General features: G+C 37.0%; 1 protein-coding gene across 2 annotated transcripts in view; it reads right to left on the bottom strand.

Annotated features, from left to right (window-relative positions):
* The window catches only part of Gulp1 (GULP PTB domain containing engulfment adaptor 1), a 231,620-nt gene that overhangs the window by 73,359 nt on the left and 139,177 nt on the right, over positions 1 to 19,084 (bottom strand). For both annotated transcript variants that reach the window (XM_038315378.1, XM_038315379.1), the window contains exons 2-3: positions 14,920 to 14,991; positions 8,158 to 8,219 (exon numbers count right to left, since the gene is read on the bottom strand). In XM_038315378.1, coding sequence (XP_038171306.1) covers positions 8,158 to 8,219; positions 14,920 to 14,947 — 90 coding nt within the window. In that variant the 5' untranslated portion in view covers positions 14,948 to 14,991. The remainder of the gene's footprint in view (positions 1 to 8,157; positions 8,220 to 14,919; positions 14,992 to 19,084) is intronic.

Below are 19,084 nucleotides of genomic sequence, written 5' to 3'. Positions count from 1 at the left end.
TAAGTGTAACTTTTCCACGGTGTTTAATGGTTCCACAGAGTTCAGTATGAGCATGTTTCAGCATGATTCCTTTTTCTTTGACACAGTAGCAGACATTATATATTTTCTCCCCAATGACGTTACAAACAATAAAAATATTTCACAAAAGCTTAGTGTATGACATATTCATCAGAAACAACCTAAGCATTAATCAGATTACTCAGTTAATTTGAAATCTTTCTTTGTCATGACTCATTAGGTCACTTAATGGAATAGCTCGCTCTTCATTAACTTCTAGTGTGTTACTCCCCAAGGAATTCTCAATAAGTCTGCATGCCTTTCTTTTTGATCCTAGATTTGATTTTAAAAATAGGAAAAAACTTCACAAAATATTTTGCTTCAGACTGCACTTGTGGGAAACTCAAGATTATACCAAGGTGGTGCCTTTCTTTATGGGTCTGTCAAACATTTCTTTTTCTGTAAATTCACCAGGCTAGCAGTACTCAATCTCTTGTCCACCTGCAGGAAATGTCATTTTCTCCCAGTGAAACTCTCAGGGCGGCTACTGCAAACCATCACTGGTTACAGCGTCTGAAGCAAGCAGAAAAAAATAAAATTTCTGACAAGGATTTGGAGTGGTTTGTTTCTGTTTTACACATAACAGTGAAAGCTCTCAATTATTCCCAAGTATAACAACTAGGGCAGACTCCTGAGTTGACAGAACACTGTCTATGATGAAAATATCATATATAATAATAATCAATAATATATGATCCTGGTGTGTCACATCAAATGCAATGATAGATAGATGATAGACAGACAGACATAGATAGATAGATAGATAGATAGATAGATAGATAGATGATAGATAGATAGATGATAGAGAGATAGATAGATAGATAGATAGATAGATAGATAGATAGATGATAGATAGATGATAAATGATAGATATCAAACATATATCTATATATGTTGAATATATATCAAGTATATATATATATATATATGAAAAGCAATGACATATATATATTTAGAGAGAGAATAGATACACATAGAAAACTACGGGATGAATGGACAGACAGACAGATAAAATTATACATTCTTCTTCTACACTTGTTTGTAACTTATAATCAACTATGAAGGTCCTTGTAATTTCGAACCTCTTCAACAAAATATTTTTTTTAAAGAAACAGAAAAATCACATCAATCTGATTTGAGTTAACAAAGTAGAAATTTTTAACCAAGATAGGTTGCAAAGTGGCTGTTCCAATTACTGCAATGGGTTTCATTACCTATAACTACAAAATTTTAACAGCAGTGGAGTTCAGAGTACAAAGTTTATTCATGTGGGGTGCAAAGGGAACACATCCCATATCTATGTTTTTATTTTCCTATTCCAAATCCTTTTGAATGGATTTAGCTAAAAGTTTCAAACACCAGGAGTCAAGATGTTGTGTGTGTGTGTGTGTGTGTGTGTGTGTGTGTGTGTGTGTAATGTGGATAAGCATATATATATATATATATATATATATATATGCTTATCCAATGGAATTCCCTCGTTAAATCTTTCTTCATAGCTCAGGGTCTTTCTTAGCACTCATAGAGTTCTCACACAAGAGTCTCTATTCTTTCTTTGACAGTTATCTCTCTCCAGGAAAACCACAAGTTTTAAGGTCAAAGTCTATGTTTCTACTTAGATTTGTCCATTTTTAGACTCTGCAACAAAAGAATGCCCAAGACATAAAATAACACGGCAATGTACTTCAGAATACATTGTTTCATACATTATACTATGAATTTATTTTATATGTATATATTATGTATTTATTTTATACTTATAACATATGACTTGCAAAGGATGTGTACATATAAAGACATGAGTATATACTTTCTGAGGAGTGATTCCAGGCAAGCGTTCCACTACTAAATTACAACTCCAGGTACCCATTGAACATACCCTAAATATAAATATTTAATAAAAGTATTAAGGCACGAGGATTCAAGAAGAGGTATGCATTTTCAAATAAAATATTTAATAAATGTCCTATATGAAACATTTGTCACAAGTCTTTATTCAGGAAATCATTGTTACATGAATAACAACAAACTGATTGAAATGAAAATCTGCCCGTTTCCACCTTTATAGAAAAGACAACCTAGCTCTCCCATCAGAAGTGGGAGGGCATGGAAATGCAGCTTCCTTACGGGTGATGTCTTTGAAAGTTTCTGCTTTAATGTTCTAATTATAGCAATGGGGGGGGGGTGAATATAGAATCCACCTCTTAGATCCTGACAGCCGCATTTTCAAAATGTGTTCAGACTCTGTGACTCTTCTCCAGCCCCTAATCTCATTCAAGTAGCAATTGCATCTGGCCTGAACTCAGTGATTATATTTTTGGCTACTTATGGTCAATTTTAGTTAAAAATGTGTCTCAGAAATCAGGCACACTAGGAGCCTGAGACAAGCGTTACAGGTTGAGGCTAGCATGGTATAAACAGCAAGACCCAACCTCATAAAACAAGAGGAAAAAAGAAGAAAGGGGGAGGGAAGGAAGGAGGAAAGAAGAAATGTTTAGACAATGGAATTAAGTTGTCAGAGCTCATTGCTGCCCTTCATTGTCTTGTACATTGTAATCCCATGAGTATTTGAAGGATTGTCGTGAGACGCTATATTCAGTGAGGGCATGAGATTAAACTTGCTAACCATTTCTTCTACTGTGAGTGTACCACCATATGGCTATCGGGCACATACCTTTAATGCTATCACTCAGGGAGCAGAGGCAGGCAGCATGCAGATCTCTGTGAGTTCTAGGCCAGCTAATGCTATAACGAGAGACATTTTTCTAAAAATTGGTAGCTGCTTCAATAGGCATATTTTTACCCAATTATTGATTTGTACTTAATTAGTTACATCTGGCCTCGTATGTTGAAAAACAGGTTATAGGTCACAACTGAGAAGCAGGAGCTTTTGAATTCCTTGACTATAGAGCATAATTCTGCAGAACAAATACGTATTTGCCACATGCATTCTGGGAGTTTCTTCCTTTTTATATTTATTCTATCTCTAAAGGCGGGCTTCTGATGATCTATACCACATGGATTTCATAACACATTCTTTTTTCCTTAGGTTATGACCTGTAAACTAAAAGCATTAATTACTACAGAATACACAGGAAATGATGATAACCAATGAATTAGCACTAATGCTATCGCGACACATAATAAAATATCAGAACTAATGAACCTTACATAGACTGACACTTAGTCAATAATAACCTGCTATTCGGTATCCACGTGTGGTTCAAAATGATTTCAATGCAAAGACCAAAGGCAAAATTTTACAATCAGTTACTCTGTAAAATGAAAGGAGGAGAAACTACAATGCATTCTTAAAAAGAAATTAAAGGGACAGGAATATTCAAGTAGAAAATCAGAAATTAAAGATTTCTCAAGTGAATGCTACCATGTATTTCACAGGGCACAACCGCCATTTTAAAACATGTATGTCAAATTAATCTCCTTAATATAAAACCGGTGCATGCCAAAGGTGAAGTGATGGCACTATTCTAACAATACTATTTTTCCAGCCTTTATGAAAGTAGTTATATTTCTGTTCTCAGTATACTATCTGTTCCTATGTTGCATCTATTATTATCTGATGTTTATCACCTTATTTTATGACTTATTATTTCCTACCATTCTGTAAACTTATTACTAATGCTTGTGCCACTAAGATGACTTCCTAGGAGGCCTAATGAGTTCCTCTGCTGGTCAAGATTAGCTCTCATGGAACTGCAGAGATCATTAAAATCTCGTATGTTTAGTTTACAACTTAACTGACTCTTCTGTCATCCAAAAAAAAAAAAAAAGTCTTCTCAGTTTCCCTTTCCAGTTTTGTCTGACATGAGACTTATGAGCAGAAGTCCTCTGTGCAAACTCGCCAAGTTATAATGTCAATATTCAGTCAAATTCTAGTCTATAGATACTGTGAGGAAATCATTTTGTAGGAGTGCTTTTTGCCTACACTAAATTGATACTTTAGAGATAATGCAATTACTTTAGATAATCGGGGCAGGCCTGATGCAAGTAATTGAAAAATCCTGGGAACAAAACAGAGTTGAAATTCGTATTTCTCAGAGAAAGAAGGGAATTCTACCCCTGTGATCTGCAAGGTCAGCTCCAGGCAAGAACTCCCAGCACCCTTTAATTTCGATGGTCCATTATGATCCTCTCTCTCTCTCTCTCTCTCTCTCTCTCTCTCTCTCCACTCACACACACACACACACACACACACACACACACACACACACCCTGCTTATCATTTCTCTTGTCTTGGTTATGGTATCAATTGCTGTGATAAAATTGCATGACCAAAAACACTTTGGGGAGTAAAGGGTTTATTCCTATCTTACAGCTTTCAGATCATACCCCATATCCCTGAGGGAAGTCATAGCAGGAACTCAAGGCAAGAAATAAAGCAGAAGTCATGGAGGAACGCTGCTCACTAGTCTGCTCTGCCAGCTTTCTTATATAACTCAGGACTAACTACCTGGAGTTGACACCATCCAAACTGTGCTGGCTACTCATACACCAATCCTTAATCAAGAAAATTCCCAACAAACTTGCCTACAAGCCAATTTGATGGAGTCTTTTCCTAATTGAGAGTTCCCCTTCCCCAAATAAGCAGCTTGTGTCAAACTGACAGAAAAGTAGTCAACACAATTATAATGATCCAACTTTATACACCAACCTTTGATAAATTGTTTCAGCGCCTGAAGTATTCCAGCTGCATCTGATGTGTGCCTTCTTCACTGTGCTCATGCTAAAACTACTCTGCCACACCTGTCGGACGGGAACGGCACTCCCTGTTGTAAACTTTGGGAATCCTACCTCAGAGGGGTGACGTACTATTCTCTGAGTCTCTACAACTTCCCACGAGTGTCATGTAAGTGGCAGAGAACGTGGTATGTGCTGGTTGGTTTTTGTCAACTTGACATAAGCGGGAGTCACCTGGGAGGAGCATATGATGAAGAATATTCATCACAATATCATATTCTTCACGATGAAGAATCCCCTCCTCGAGACCAGCCTCCGGGCATGTCTGAGCTACACTTTCCTGATTGATGATTGATTTGGGAGGGCTCAGCCCACTGTGAGTAGTGCCAGATCTAGGAAGGTGCTTCTGAGTAGTACGAGGGCAAACTGAGAACAGGAACAAGCCAGTATTCCTCCATGGTCTGGTTCCTGCCTTGAACCCCTACTCTGGCTTTCATTGATGGCAGGCTGAAACCTACTACACAAATAACCTCTTTCCTTCCCAAGTTGTTTTGGTTAGTGGTTTATCGCAGCAATGGAAACCACACAAGGGCATATTGTGATCTTTATGCTGGCTATCGTGCTTACTGATGATAATAGACATTACACAGATAGAACATTTTCTATAGAGCTCTGGGGTATACCAACATTCAGTAAAGCTTTAGCCAACAATGCCTTATACACAGTAAGCATTTAAATGATGCATGCATACCCTGTTATTATCACATTCAGTTTCTAAAAACACAAAACTTTAAAGCCAAATAAACCTCAGTTTTTTTTCTCAACTAACAGTGCAAAATATTCAGTGTTTCACTATTTGTTCCCTAACATAAAGTTATGATAACATTGCTATTAGTATACAAGGCCATCAGAAGCATCAATAGTAACAGAAATCATGTAAAAATCCACCGGTACCATAGTCTCCAGTATATAAATATACTTCAGTGACAATGTTCTACATTGGTACATCAATCATTTATAATAAAAACCAACTATAAGACTGTCATTTTGATAAGTTTTGTCAATATAATAAGTTTTGTAAAAATAATTAGTACATGGTTGCTAATATTTACAGGGGATTTATTTTATGTTATATGTTGTTTCCACCTTTCTCCCCCTTTTTTTTAATCTAAAACTACTCGTGTAAGAAGACCCTAAAAGAGGCATACATAGATCTAACCAACATCGGTAGTAGAAAAAGACAAGATCTCCTGAGGAAATTTGGAGCATGGGGACCTTGGGAGAGGGTTGAAGGTGAGGGAAAAGGCAGAAAGGGGAGCAGAGAAAAATGTAGAGCTCAATAAAATTCAATTAAAAAAAAGAAGAAGTTGCTGTTATTGACTCCGTTATTCTTGAATGCATAGTCCAGGGATAGAAAAATTAAATGGTTTGCCCAGTGATACATAGCTAAGATTCTTAGTTGGGCTATAGGCCAAGGCAGTCTAGTTCCATGGTCTGTCATCTCCCATGATGTACTAAACCACTTCCTGTGAAAATGAACTGACTTTTCAGATGGTAAATGGTCTAACAAGGAGAGAACATGTCTTTAAAATAGGTTCACTAAAAAGACAAGCACTACAGAGAAGGAAAATGAATGTTCTTCAACTGCTGCAATGCTACTTTGGTGTTCACATGATATATAGCCTCACAGATTAGGTAAAATAAAACAGATGAGACTAACCTGCTTTCCCATAAAAAGCGGCATAAAGAACAAGAGCAGTACTCTCTCTCTAAGTACACGTAATAACACCCAGTGATTTCTTCATTTATTAAACCGTGTCTCTGTGTGAGGCCCTGCTGCTAACACCCTATGAATTGATCGATGCTGCTCTCTGTGTGGGAAGCGCTCTATAGTTTTTCATTAGCGTCAGTAATTTTACAGTTATTGTCTGGTACAGCACAAGCAACGGAACCCCGTCCACATAATAGATCTCCATTGCCGCAGCAGCCCTGCAGTACTAAAATAAAAGGTCGTTCTAATTAGAATGGAGTTTCCCAATACTAACAAACCAGAGTTCCGTTATGATGCATTTTCCTTACCGAAAGATGAAATAGCCCTGGTCGCTTCACCTAAAGGATGTAACTATCCTATGACTGTCAAAAGCTGACTGTGCAGCCTAAAATAACAACAGCTGTCGTGAGCAGTATGCTTTTGTATATATCACATGCTGTTTATGATAAACACTCAGCAGGAGAGGCAATAAAGTTTTTTCAGGTCCAATAGCTATGATAAGCAATGGCAATCAGCTTTCATACTAGTCATATAGGGTAATTAATAAGCATACAGCAATTTCAGGAATATTTCTGTGGCATGGAAAGTATTAGAGCATTTTTTTTCTCTCTAACAAATCCCAGTGCCGAGTTGCACATTCTGTGGTAATTTCGACCTCAGTCCTATTATACACATCGTCTTGTCAACAGGGACATGAGCCAGCACTGCTGAGGGTCCCACTAAGCACAGTGGATTTTCTGCTGGACAACATTTTTCATTTTATTTTCTAAAATAATCCCTGAGTCTATGCTCGCTATATCATGGAGTATAGTTTGTTAACCTATAAAACCTTAAGTTCTCCTTTAAATATTGTAGTTTCCCATGTTCTCCATGTTGTCTTCAAAGTCCAGCTATTTGAGCTTGTCTTAACCCCATATTTAAAATCTCAAATATTGCATTGTTCATGTCTCTGCAAAATTTTTAATCAGATTTCTCTGTAAACAAGTTCAGATCTTTCGCTAAATACAACGTCTCATCTCTCCCTTCAAACAGCAGATCCAATCTTTAAAACGATGGCACATGCCTTAGTGCTTTGGCTGCCTCATCAAAACACAGTAATCCGGGTAAGAATAAAAAAAAAAAAAAAAAGACAACACATTTTATGCTTTTCTACTTTCCATTTCATTTGCTTATTTTCTTGGATTCCAATTACACGTGAAAATTGCATCTCACTTTCCCAGATTAGGTTTTATTTGTTTTCGATGAACCACAATATTAAAATGCATTTAAAGGAAGTCAGTTTTTAAGTTGTTTAATTTCCCAGAGTCTATGACATTGCAAAATAACTTAAATAAGAGTCCAACTCATAATAAGAAAAGGCATGAATTAAAATACATAGATCGAGAAACTACAAAGGGCATACTTTTCCTTTTGAGTGAATTTCGAGATTAAAATGATGTTAATAAGTCATTTAATAAGTAATGAATTTAATAAGTAATGTTACATTATTTATTTTCAGCAGTGTCCAATTAGTTTCAAAGACCACTTACCAGGAAACGTTGGCGCATTAGCAATTTTTCTAAAATTAGCACAATTATTCAAAACAACACATAACAAAGTAAAATTAGATAATATCCTAATAACTATTTTACCTTCGCATTATAGGGGATGTAATGTTTTGATAAAGCTTCAGGCGTATGCATCCACGTTTTGTCTGTAACAGAGAAAATGCAGTATTGGATTAGACCATCAATTTTTATGATGCGGTGTTTATACATTCTCGCCTGAAGGAAATCTATATTGGGGAAGGCAGTCCAATCTTCTGAACTCTCTTAAATTAAGAAAGGAAAAATGTCGGAACTGGAGGTGATTCAGGCATTTATCCTGTTCTTGCTATAGAAGTCACTCGTGAATGATTGGGGTGCTGCTGTGCAGCCAAGGCTGGCCACAGCCGATCTGCTGTGCTTCAGTTGTCCACGCTTGCTCTTCCCCTGCTCCTCGTCTTATAAGAACAACATAGCAGAGCTAGGAGCAAAAACAGTCATGCAAGTTAAGACAAGTACCTGTCTTCTTTTATTTAATGCTCCCATGAATGCCAAGGTATATTTCATAATTGCCAGGTAATACAAATAATCTGTCCTTTTTTTTTTTTTTTTTTTTTTTTTTTTTTTTTTGAGACAGGGTTTTCCCTGTAGTTTCTAGAGCCTGTCCTGGAACTAGCTCTTGTAGACTAGGCTGGCCTCGAACTCAGAGATCCGCCTGCCTCTGCCTCTCGAGTGCTGGGATTAAAGGCGTGCGCCACCACCGCCCGGCTAATCTGTCCTTTTATAGCAACTTTAGCAACAGGATTTGTGCGTTTTAAAGGGAAACTACATGAAGGGAGAACCTGCAACTGAATGAAGATGAAATGCATCAGTTGATTGTGTTCGTGGAACGCCATGAGGATAACCCTAATTCCAAATTAGAAAAACAATAGGTCTACTATCAGAAGTTTTGAACATGAATATTATTAACCATATTAATTGGAAATGTAGATAAATGTAGTGAAATATTAGAAATAAAGTTATTTTAAAAGGATATGTTGAAGGGCGGGGGAGTGGGCTCGGCAGTTAGAGTGTTTTCAGAGCAAGCATGGGGCCCTGAGTTCAGATCTGTGGTTTTGATGAAATGGTGGCCCCATAGCGCTTCTCATTGCAGTCCAGGGTAAGCAGAGGCATGAGGAGCCCTTGATCTCACTGTCTAGCTGATCTAGTTAAAGGAATGAGCTCCAGCTTCAGTGAGAAACTGTGTCTCAAAAATTAAGATAGTCACTGACAGAGACTCCATTATCAACATCTGGCCCCCACAGATACATACACACACAAAAACATATACACGGATACAAAGACACATTTTCATACTAATGCATATTGAATGCTGCTTATATTTATATTATCTATATTTTAATCAAATACTGTATTTTAGTTATATATTCCATATGATTTCCAAATATTCTGGTAAATGTATAAGGTTTACATAAGACAAATTTATTATCATTATTAATTTTTAATTGCATTTGTTGGCATAAGACTTTTAAATATTTGAATATATTTTATTTCTATTAGAGAAGTTTTATGCATAAATTATTTCTCAGGGGACCATAAAAATAAGAATGAATATGACAAATAAAATACAATTTTCAAATATGACTTTTTGTTTTGTTTTTCTAACACAAGATCTCACAGTGTATTCGTGAATGGGCTGGAATTCATATGTAGACCAAGCTGACTTCAAGCTCTAAGAGATCCTCCTGCCTTTACCTCGTAAGTACTGAGAACGAAAGTGTATGCCAGTAGAAACAATAAATAAGTACACATAGAAAGGGAACATTGGTTACCAACAAAGTATTTTCAAAATTAATTTGAGGTGATTTTAAAATTACATTAACAGAAACCAATATGATATCATTAATATGTGTTTTACAAACTGGAGAAGCAGAAAGGTAAAAAGCCACATGTATTTCTATAATGTCACTTGTTTGAGGACAATACAAAACTACCTATATTAAACACATTTATGTGCTAGAATGTCTCTAATATATAATATTGAAAGGTCAATACATCATGGCTATTTCTATTTCTCTGCGCAGAGCCTAACAAATTTGAGCTGGGAAGTGGGTAAAATATTTTGAGAAGTTTTAAAATGTAACACTGGCAAAGTCATGTAATGAGGGAAAGAGTAAAGGGCTAGAGAGAGAGATTAGTAGTATCTATAAACTTGCACAAGACTCAAGTCCAACTAAGTCAAAAGCCTCAACATAATTCCAGATACACAGAATCTGATAGAAGAGAAAGTGGGAATAGCCTGGAATGCATTGGCACAGGAGAAAACTTCCTGAATAGAATGCCAATAGCACAGACGCTAAGACTGACAATTAATAAATGGAACACAATGAAACTGAAAAGTTTCTGAAAGGCAAAGGACATTGGCAATAGGACAAAACGGTAGCCTACAGAATGGGAAAAGATTTCACTAACTTCATATCTGAGAGGGTACTGTACTCATAGATTGGTGCCAAGCCCAACCATCACCAAAGAGGCTTCACCCAGCAACGGATGGAAACAGATTCAGAGACCCACATTCAAACATGAGGCAGAGCTCAGGGAATCCTGCAGAAGAGGGGGAGAAAAGGGCTGTAAGATCCAGAAGGGTCAAGGACACTACAGGAAACCCACAGAACCAGCTAACCTGAGGTCATAGGAGCTCACAGAGAATTAACCAATAACCAAAGAGCCTACAAGGGACTGACCTAATCCCTCTGTATGTGTGTGTGTGTGTGTGTATATATATATATATATATATATATATATATATATATATATATATATATATATATATATATATATATATGTATGTATGTATTACAGTTATATAACTTGGTCTTCATATAAGACTTTTAACAGTGAGAGCAGGGGATGTCTCTGACTCTGTTGCCTGCTTTGGGGACCCAGTACTTTTACTGGTTTGCAGCATCCAGCCCTAATAGAAGAGGAGGAGCCTAGTCTCAATGAAACTTGATATACCATGGCAGACTGATATCCATGGGATGTCTGCCTGTATCTGAAGAAAAACACTGGAGGAGAAGTGGATGGAATTGTGGGAGTGGGCTGGGAAGAGGAGAGGGAGGGAAAACTTTAGTTGGCATGTAAAAACAACAACAACAACAACAAAATAAATTTAAAAGAGAAAGGAATGCCTGTTGTTCTTGCAAAGACTAAGGTTCAGTTCCCAGCACATACATGGTGATTCATACATTGATGGCAACTCTAGTTCCAGAGGATCTGATGTTCTTTTCTGGCTTCCAGAGGAACCAGGCATGCATGTGGTATACAGACATAAGTATAGGCAAAACACTAATATACACATAATAAATGTAAATAAATCTTAAAATCTTTATTGAAAAGATTTCCATCTTGTTTATAGTTTTTATGACTATCAGTAAATATTACTAATTCAAGAATAGCTTTTAAAAATTTTTAGGAAGTGCTGCTATTTTACATTTACAAACTTAAACTAAGTGCTGGGAAGATGTCTTAGTTGGTAAAGTGCTTCTTGATAGAGCATGATTCCAGATTCTCAGCACTTGTGTAAAGGGGTAGGTACTGCAGCTCACAGCTGTAACTAAATCTGGGGAAGATGAGGACAGAAGGATCCTGAGAACTTCTGTACAGCCAGTGTAACCAATGGGGAAGCTTCACGTTCACTGAGAGATCCTGCCTCAAAGAGTTGAGAGTAACTGAAGTAAGCGCTTGACGTTAATGCCTGTTCTCTACACATGCACACATATGTGTGCCCATGTATATACTTAGGCACACACACGCACTTGCACACATACATCATATATCCATATAAATTTGCTAGGCCTGGTGACTCATGCTTGTAATTCCTAAACTCAAGAGGCCAGGTCAGAGGGATGACTGTAAGTCTGAGGGATGACCTGGGCTATATAATGAATGGCTAGACAACTTAACTACAATCTGAGACTCTGTCTCACAAAATAAAGAACACTGTCGATTAAGTATTACACACTGGAACAGTGGAAATGTCAACGATTTATCTTCAAGAAATCTGAAACTATAAACATCTCCTTTCACAATTCATCCCATGCCACTTTCCAGGATGATGTCATGTCACACTGTGAGACAGTAGGTCATGAAAGTTCATCCCTATGATGACGTAGAAAGAGAAGAGATTCTTTCTGCAAGTCATTGCTACTGGCAAACCAGCTCTTGTCTGTCACTGTCCCAGACTCAGTGACCTAGGAAGAAGGTAGGCACACAGGTGCTTCTGGAGACAGGATAGCATGAAAAAAATTATGATGGTTCTTTCGTCGGGGTCAACATGATACAGTGTATTCCAAGGACCTTCCTGAGACCTCGAAAGCCCCACCCTAAAAGTAGTCACCAGCCTCTTGCATTTTAAATGAGAAAAAAAAAATGAGATGCATACTGGTGGCTGTCTCTCTTCTACTTCCTGGCCCATCAAGATGTTGGTATCCCAACTATGCGTATTCACTACTGTGAATCTTCTCTACCATAATGGAAACTCTAGACTGCATAGCAGAATAAACCATTTCTTTAATAAGATGGTTTTGAATTTTATTCCAACACAATGTCAGGAAATGTAACTGTATGTCAATTAAATTTCCAGTGGATAAGGGCAATTCCTAACAAAGATCAGGGCTTACACAGCATCCAATATGGTAGTTTAGGGGATGCGTGCCTATAAAACATGAAAGATTTCTAAAGAAGTTCTTAGTATCAGCAAAATATATAAGCTAGTAAACGAATAGAGAATAACTTTTTGGTGTGAACTCATGGATGTTGTTAGTCCTGGAGAATGGAGCACAGCTGCTGGCCCTTAGTCACCATGTCTAACCGCAGAAGCAGCAAGATAATGAGAATGTTGTAGAAATAGGAATATAGACATTTTAGATCATGTCTACATTTCTTCCAATTATACTAACATAACTTACTCAAATTGAACAGGCACATGACAGGAAATGGAAGTATTTCGAAATACTTGACAAATGCAGACCATTCCAATGCTAGGTCAACAAATATTGACTAAATTTAGATTAAGATATTATCATGAAAGTTGTAATAATTTCATTATTTTTGTATGATGAGAGCTCAACATAACATCAGAAAAGTACCAACTTCTACTATATTACATTTAATATTAATGTTAATGAATATAAAATAAAATTTCCATAAAGAAAATAATTTTTGAATGCTGAACATTACAGCTATATTTACTCATCAAAATGTCAATTGACAAACTAAAGAAAACAAAAAAAAGTGAAACCAGTCACAGTCTAACTAAGAGGCGGAACAAAATACTGATCAACAATTTCCTGACTAGGATAATCATTAAACTTAATGGGGATTGAGGAACTGGGGAAGAATAAAGCACTGTAAGAAATCACAAGTATCTGTATTTCCAGGTTCCCCGTGGTTTTCCTCCCACTGTGCACAAATGTGTCAAACTCATGTTCCATTGCCATATGTCAATGCGAAACAATCCATATCTCTTTCAAGTAAATACTGAATTGAAGATGGGGGCTTTGTGAGTCAGACAAATATAGTCAGATCTATGTATAGCAAAAGGTCTGGTCTTTGTGAACCAGCTGATGAATGTGACCTAAGTATTTTACTGCAGACACGTGTGTTCTGAGGCTGTTTCTAGATTTTGCTATTACAAAAAGGAAATACTATTTCCCTTTTAGTGGGTTTTAGACCAGAGGCAAGTTATAGACATCAAACCATGTCACACTGCTTCCTTTTATCCAGAATAACAAAGTGTTTTCAGATTCACAGGTTTCAAAGATTACATTATGTAAATTCCCACTGAATACACTAGTCTCCTATACCACATACAAGTGTTTGCACTTCTTCTTTCACAAACAGCAATTTAATAATCTCATTATAGCCTCACGAAACTAGTAGGATGATTTTTCCTTTGCTAAATCAGTGGCCCTTATCATTTACACTTATTTGCCCATCAGTACAGTAAACTCCAGGGCCCCAAACAAAGCCCTTAAGATAAATAATGAAAACAGTCCTCAGGGCATACAGGAAATTGTCAACTTTACTTCCTGTGAAAGTGTGATTATTACTTCCACTTTTATTTCTGGTCTTGTCATGTTGTATGCGTCAGGGCATCTTTTGCTCACTTTATTTGCATCCGTAAAATGCTTGGCTAGCATGCCCGGAGCCCTGAGTTTGCTCCGCAGCACCTCAAAAACAGATGCAATGGTGCATGCCTGCAATTGCAACACTTGCATCATGGAGGGCAGATAATCAAAATTCAAGTTCATTCTCCTAGGCCAGAAAGGGATAAGTCAATCCTGGATTACTCAAACAGAGACTGAAGTTGGGTAGAGCATACTTCAACTGGCTTCACTAAATAAAATAAAACTCTAATGTTGTACTTTCTAGCTCTAAACTATCTATTTTCCATATATTAAATAATTACAGTTATTTTTACTGTTGGGTCACTTTTTATTACCCACCAAACATAAAGTCAACTTTCAAAACTGCATGTGGATAATAATAAAATATTTTTGACAGCTTATGATATCTACTAAAATTTATAGTATAGAATTCAACTTACAATTGCTTATCTATAATCTTATCATCGATTTCAGATAAATTATTTTAAGCAATTTCATAGTATAGCATACAATTGCTAGAGAACATATAAAATATTTATATGCATTATGAAATAAGCATAATAACTCTACTATTTAATTAGGGTATGACCAAATTATATTAGTAAGTACCTCTTGTAGATGTGATTTGTTCTAATAGGAAAAGCTAATGTGTTATTTCTGCTTTATTAGCAATCGTGACTTGATGGCCAAGTTCTCTTACCTTTCTTCCTGCTGAAGGCACGGTTCATGATGTGGGTCCGCCAAGCTGCTCTTCTCAGTAACACTAAGTATCCTGTTAAAACATAAACAAAGCATTGTTGACCAACTTTTTCTGTGCTTACAATGATTTTATCGGCTTTTTATTTTTTTTCCCCCGAGAGAAGGTCTTGCTATGTAGCCAAATCTGGCTTCAAATTCAGGGCAATCTTTCTGCCTCAACCTCACAAGTGTTGAGATTATGGTGTTCCCCATCACACCCAGCTTTAGTGAATTTTAAGTTACAGAGCCTTTTAAAGATATGAAATACTCAACAAGCAATTGTCTACCACATGGCAATAGATAAAGATAAATATTACGTAATACTGTGAGGGACAGAGTTAAGTGCAATGTATCTGCTCCTTAATAACTGAGAAATGCTTATGGACTTTTTGTTTTGCAAGATGAGCTGTCCAACTCAGATACTTCATTTTACTTAGCTAATGTTTTCATGTAAAAAATACTCCTAGATACCTTCTCCGAGATACTGCATATGAATAGTGTATGAAAAAGTTAAGGTTAGCATCTCTAATTGGAGGCCCAGGAAGAGTTACGTTTTGGATGAACGTAGAAGGAGTGTTTTGTTTAAGATGCAGACACTGTTAAAGAGATATTACACTGGTCCTCGTGTTTAGTAGGACTAGCTAATGATGCCATAACATTTCCAGATGACTCAAAAGACTTTTTGGAATTAAAATACATTATTCTTTCATAACTCACACTGTCATTTTTTGCCACTGCTTTAATTATATAAAGTATAAAATATCTGTTTAATAAAACATCAGGTAAGTAAAATGAAATGTCTAGGTTGAACAGCCCATTTTGCACCCAAGTGATTGAATGTATAAATGTATTTATAAAATGATTTTACTTTTAATTTTCCTACCTATCTCTGTCAAGGAGAAATTCAAAATTGATTTCATTTGTCTTCACCAAGTTCAGAAGAAAAGTAACCTTCTTCCTTAGCTTTACAAATAAATATAACAAACAATATGCATGCCATGGAGGACTTTGAGCTAACATATTGCAGCACTTAACTCTGTCCCTAAATAGTATTCCATAATGTTTACCTTTATCTATCTTCCAATGCAATCCTGATCACAGAAATCAATGGACATTCACATGTTCAATAAAGGATCCCAGTTCTGTGTGCTTCCGTCTTTCAAACATCAAGAGAGCAAGGGGACTCGTGCTAAGGCCTCTCTGGAACCTCTTCACTGATCTCCAAAGTCCAGGTGACAGAAGAAAAAGACCAAGCACTGACTATGACTCTGGAACCACACTTTTCCCACAACATTCTTCAACTCAGTCTTGCCACTTACTTGGGACGAGTGTATCAAGCCTTTTATCCTGAGTGTATCAGTCAGCATAGAAACTACTATTCCAGCGGCGCTCTCAACACTCAGACTAGCGCTTAAAACACTGAACTGCACAACAACACCTCTCATTAATCTCATATTTTCAATAATTTCTCTACTTGCTTAATAGAGGAATGTCCAGTCCAGGGAGACGAAACCCAGTCAAATCTTGACAACGTCCCCTGAAACTAAGGTCTATACTTGTTCATCTCACAGCTCCAGAGAAGAGAAAATCACGCAGAGAGTCTAGGGGTCCATGCAGAAACTACTCTGACAGAAAATCTGAAGAATCATCCTTAAAGTTTAGGGAGAGCAGGGCTGTTACACAGAGGTCAACAACAATGAGCAACGAGAGAAACTGATTTCAAGAGAATTAGATTAGTGAGAAATGTCTCCTTTTATCAGCGGGGAAAATATGAGACAAGAATTAAAGCTGACAATGTTTAAAAGAAAGATCACCCCATGAATGAAACTGTTTCCAAGAACATTCTCATCTCGAATGTATACTCAAGAGGATGTTAAAGATTCGAGCATTATTCACAACCCAGGAAAACACAATTCATATAAGCAGTCAAAAATCAGGAGTGCAACGAAACCAAACAATGGAATGCAAACTAAAGAGAAAAATCAATGAAAACTGACCAAGAGAAGGACGGTGGATATGTGAGAGCTGCTATGACCTGCCCTCCTGAGAAGAAGACAGAGCTAATGTCAAGGAACTGTGAACTAAGACACAGATGTATTTTGCCAAAACTTCTAGTTAGAATGAGTGGCTGGTTAAAAAAAATTGCAGTAGAATGAAGAGTGGAACCGAGAGAAGTGTGGAACATAGAGACCAGCCTGAAACAGAGGAAAGGACTATGAGGAATCAGAGGAAGAAGGAAGTTGGGAGGGAGAGAGGAGAGGATGCATTCTCAACTGTGTGAAAACTCTATGTGGTCCAAACTTCCTGAAGTCAGAGAGTTGAAGATGGAAGGGAGTATTGAAGCAATGCTGTAAAGGGTAAGACCTTTCCAACCTTGGTGAAACTGTAGCCCCAGAGATCCAAGAAGCTCAACAAACCCCAAATGTTTAAAGCAATGCAAAAACTGCACCATGACACAACATCATCCAGTTACATAAGTCTTCCAAAGGAAAAATAAATCCTCAAAGCATCCAGTGAGAAGAAAGAGGTAAGGGAGACAGAGCAAAGGACTGGAGAGGACAACGGGGCAGAGGAGATAAACATAGACATTAGATCTAATTAGACTATATTTATCTTACATTTTCTTTACAACCTATTAACAGCAGATGAAATGCAGAGGCCACTTTATATTAATTTAATTTAGTTTATAAGTGAAATATTTAAAGATCTCTAGAGTCAGTCAACATAGTTTAATTAAACAACATACTGAGCAGAAATTAAACCACTGATGCTTAGAGCTGGGTTAAAACATTGAAAATGTGCAGTCTTTTAAGGAAAAGCAATTTTCTGCTTATCAGTGTGATATTGAAGCTTTTGTTTTCTAAAAATACAGCCCTATTGTTATGATGATGGAAACGAGATGTAGATTTAATATTAGAATTTGTAAAATGGTTTGGGGTTTCAATTACACTTGTGATTCCATTTGGATTCAATGTCCCAGGAAAGGTTTTGGAGTATTAAAAGGGGGAGCAAAAACTGATTAAAACACACAGGAGATCAATATATAAAAGTCACTTTAAGATCCTATTGTTCACAAAGATGAAGCCATCATAATTAAATGAGGTTAATATTCAGTTATAGATAGCAAACTTGCCGAAGTGCAAAAACAAAGGGTGCTTTGTGGGTAATAAAGAAACATTTAAATTGTACACCCGAGCCTTGTACACAACTGTGACGGTGCAAGTCTGTGAGGCAGTTAGAGGATTCCAGGCAATCTTAGATCCGCAATTAATGCCACCCTCCAAACTGGTACCATGCAGGTAGTTGAACTATTGGAACCCACTAGTGTGCAAAGGGTATGTATGGATAGCACCTCCATCCTGCTAGCACGATGCAGCTCGGTTGTGATGCTTGCCTTGACACAAGTAGTGTCTGTTGTGCAGGTTATCTGCTGAAATCCCCCAAGTAGTGAAACAGTTTAGAACATTCTTATAGATTTTATGAGTGTGCATTGTAAGCTCAACAGCTCAAATCTAAGTGACTGCAAGAAAAACAAAATAACAAAACAAAAACCCAAAAGTAGTGCATAAATGGAAACTTCATGAGACATGATAAATCAAGTACAGCAGTGTCCTCTAAACTCTCCAACTGAATACACACACACACACACACACTTATCTGTTTCCTCTAGCACACGCATGACCTGGACCTAATCACATTCATAAAAATAATTGCTATTTCCAAAGATATGCTTTAGGACATTATATATAATGCAGTATAATGATTGTATCAAGATAACAGACAAGTATAACAGCTTCCCTGTTTTCACATTCTTACCATATTTGTAGGTAGGAGAGAGTGGACATGGGACTCTGTGACGAGGCAAAGGTCTGATGAAAGAGGAACATGCAAAGATGGCGCATGAGGTGACACCTGATTTGTGGCCAGAGCGCCTAGTCTCACCACGAGCCTTTAGAGCAGAGCACTTCCTGCCCCTCTCTAGGGGTCTGTTTTAGCATGTTCTGCGACAGTTGGAGGAGCAAAGAATGGACTAAGAGGTGCATCTGGGTTCTTGGTTTAATTAATCCAAAAGAAAAGCGAAAATATGCACCCTATCCTTCCTGGCATTTAAGTTCATGAGTTTAAAT

The sequence above is a fragment of the Arvicola amphibius genome, chromosome 18 (genome assembly GCF_903992535.2).
Source record: "Arvicola amphibius chromosome 18, mArvAmp1.2, whole genome shotgun sequence".
Lineage (NCBI taxonomy): Eukaryota > Metazoa > Chordata > Mammalia > Rodentia > Cricetidae > Arvicola > Arvicola amphibius.
This window is presented reverse-complemented; position numbering and strand designations above follow the sequence as displayed.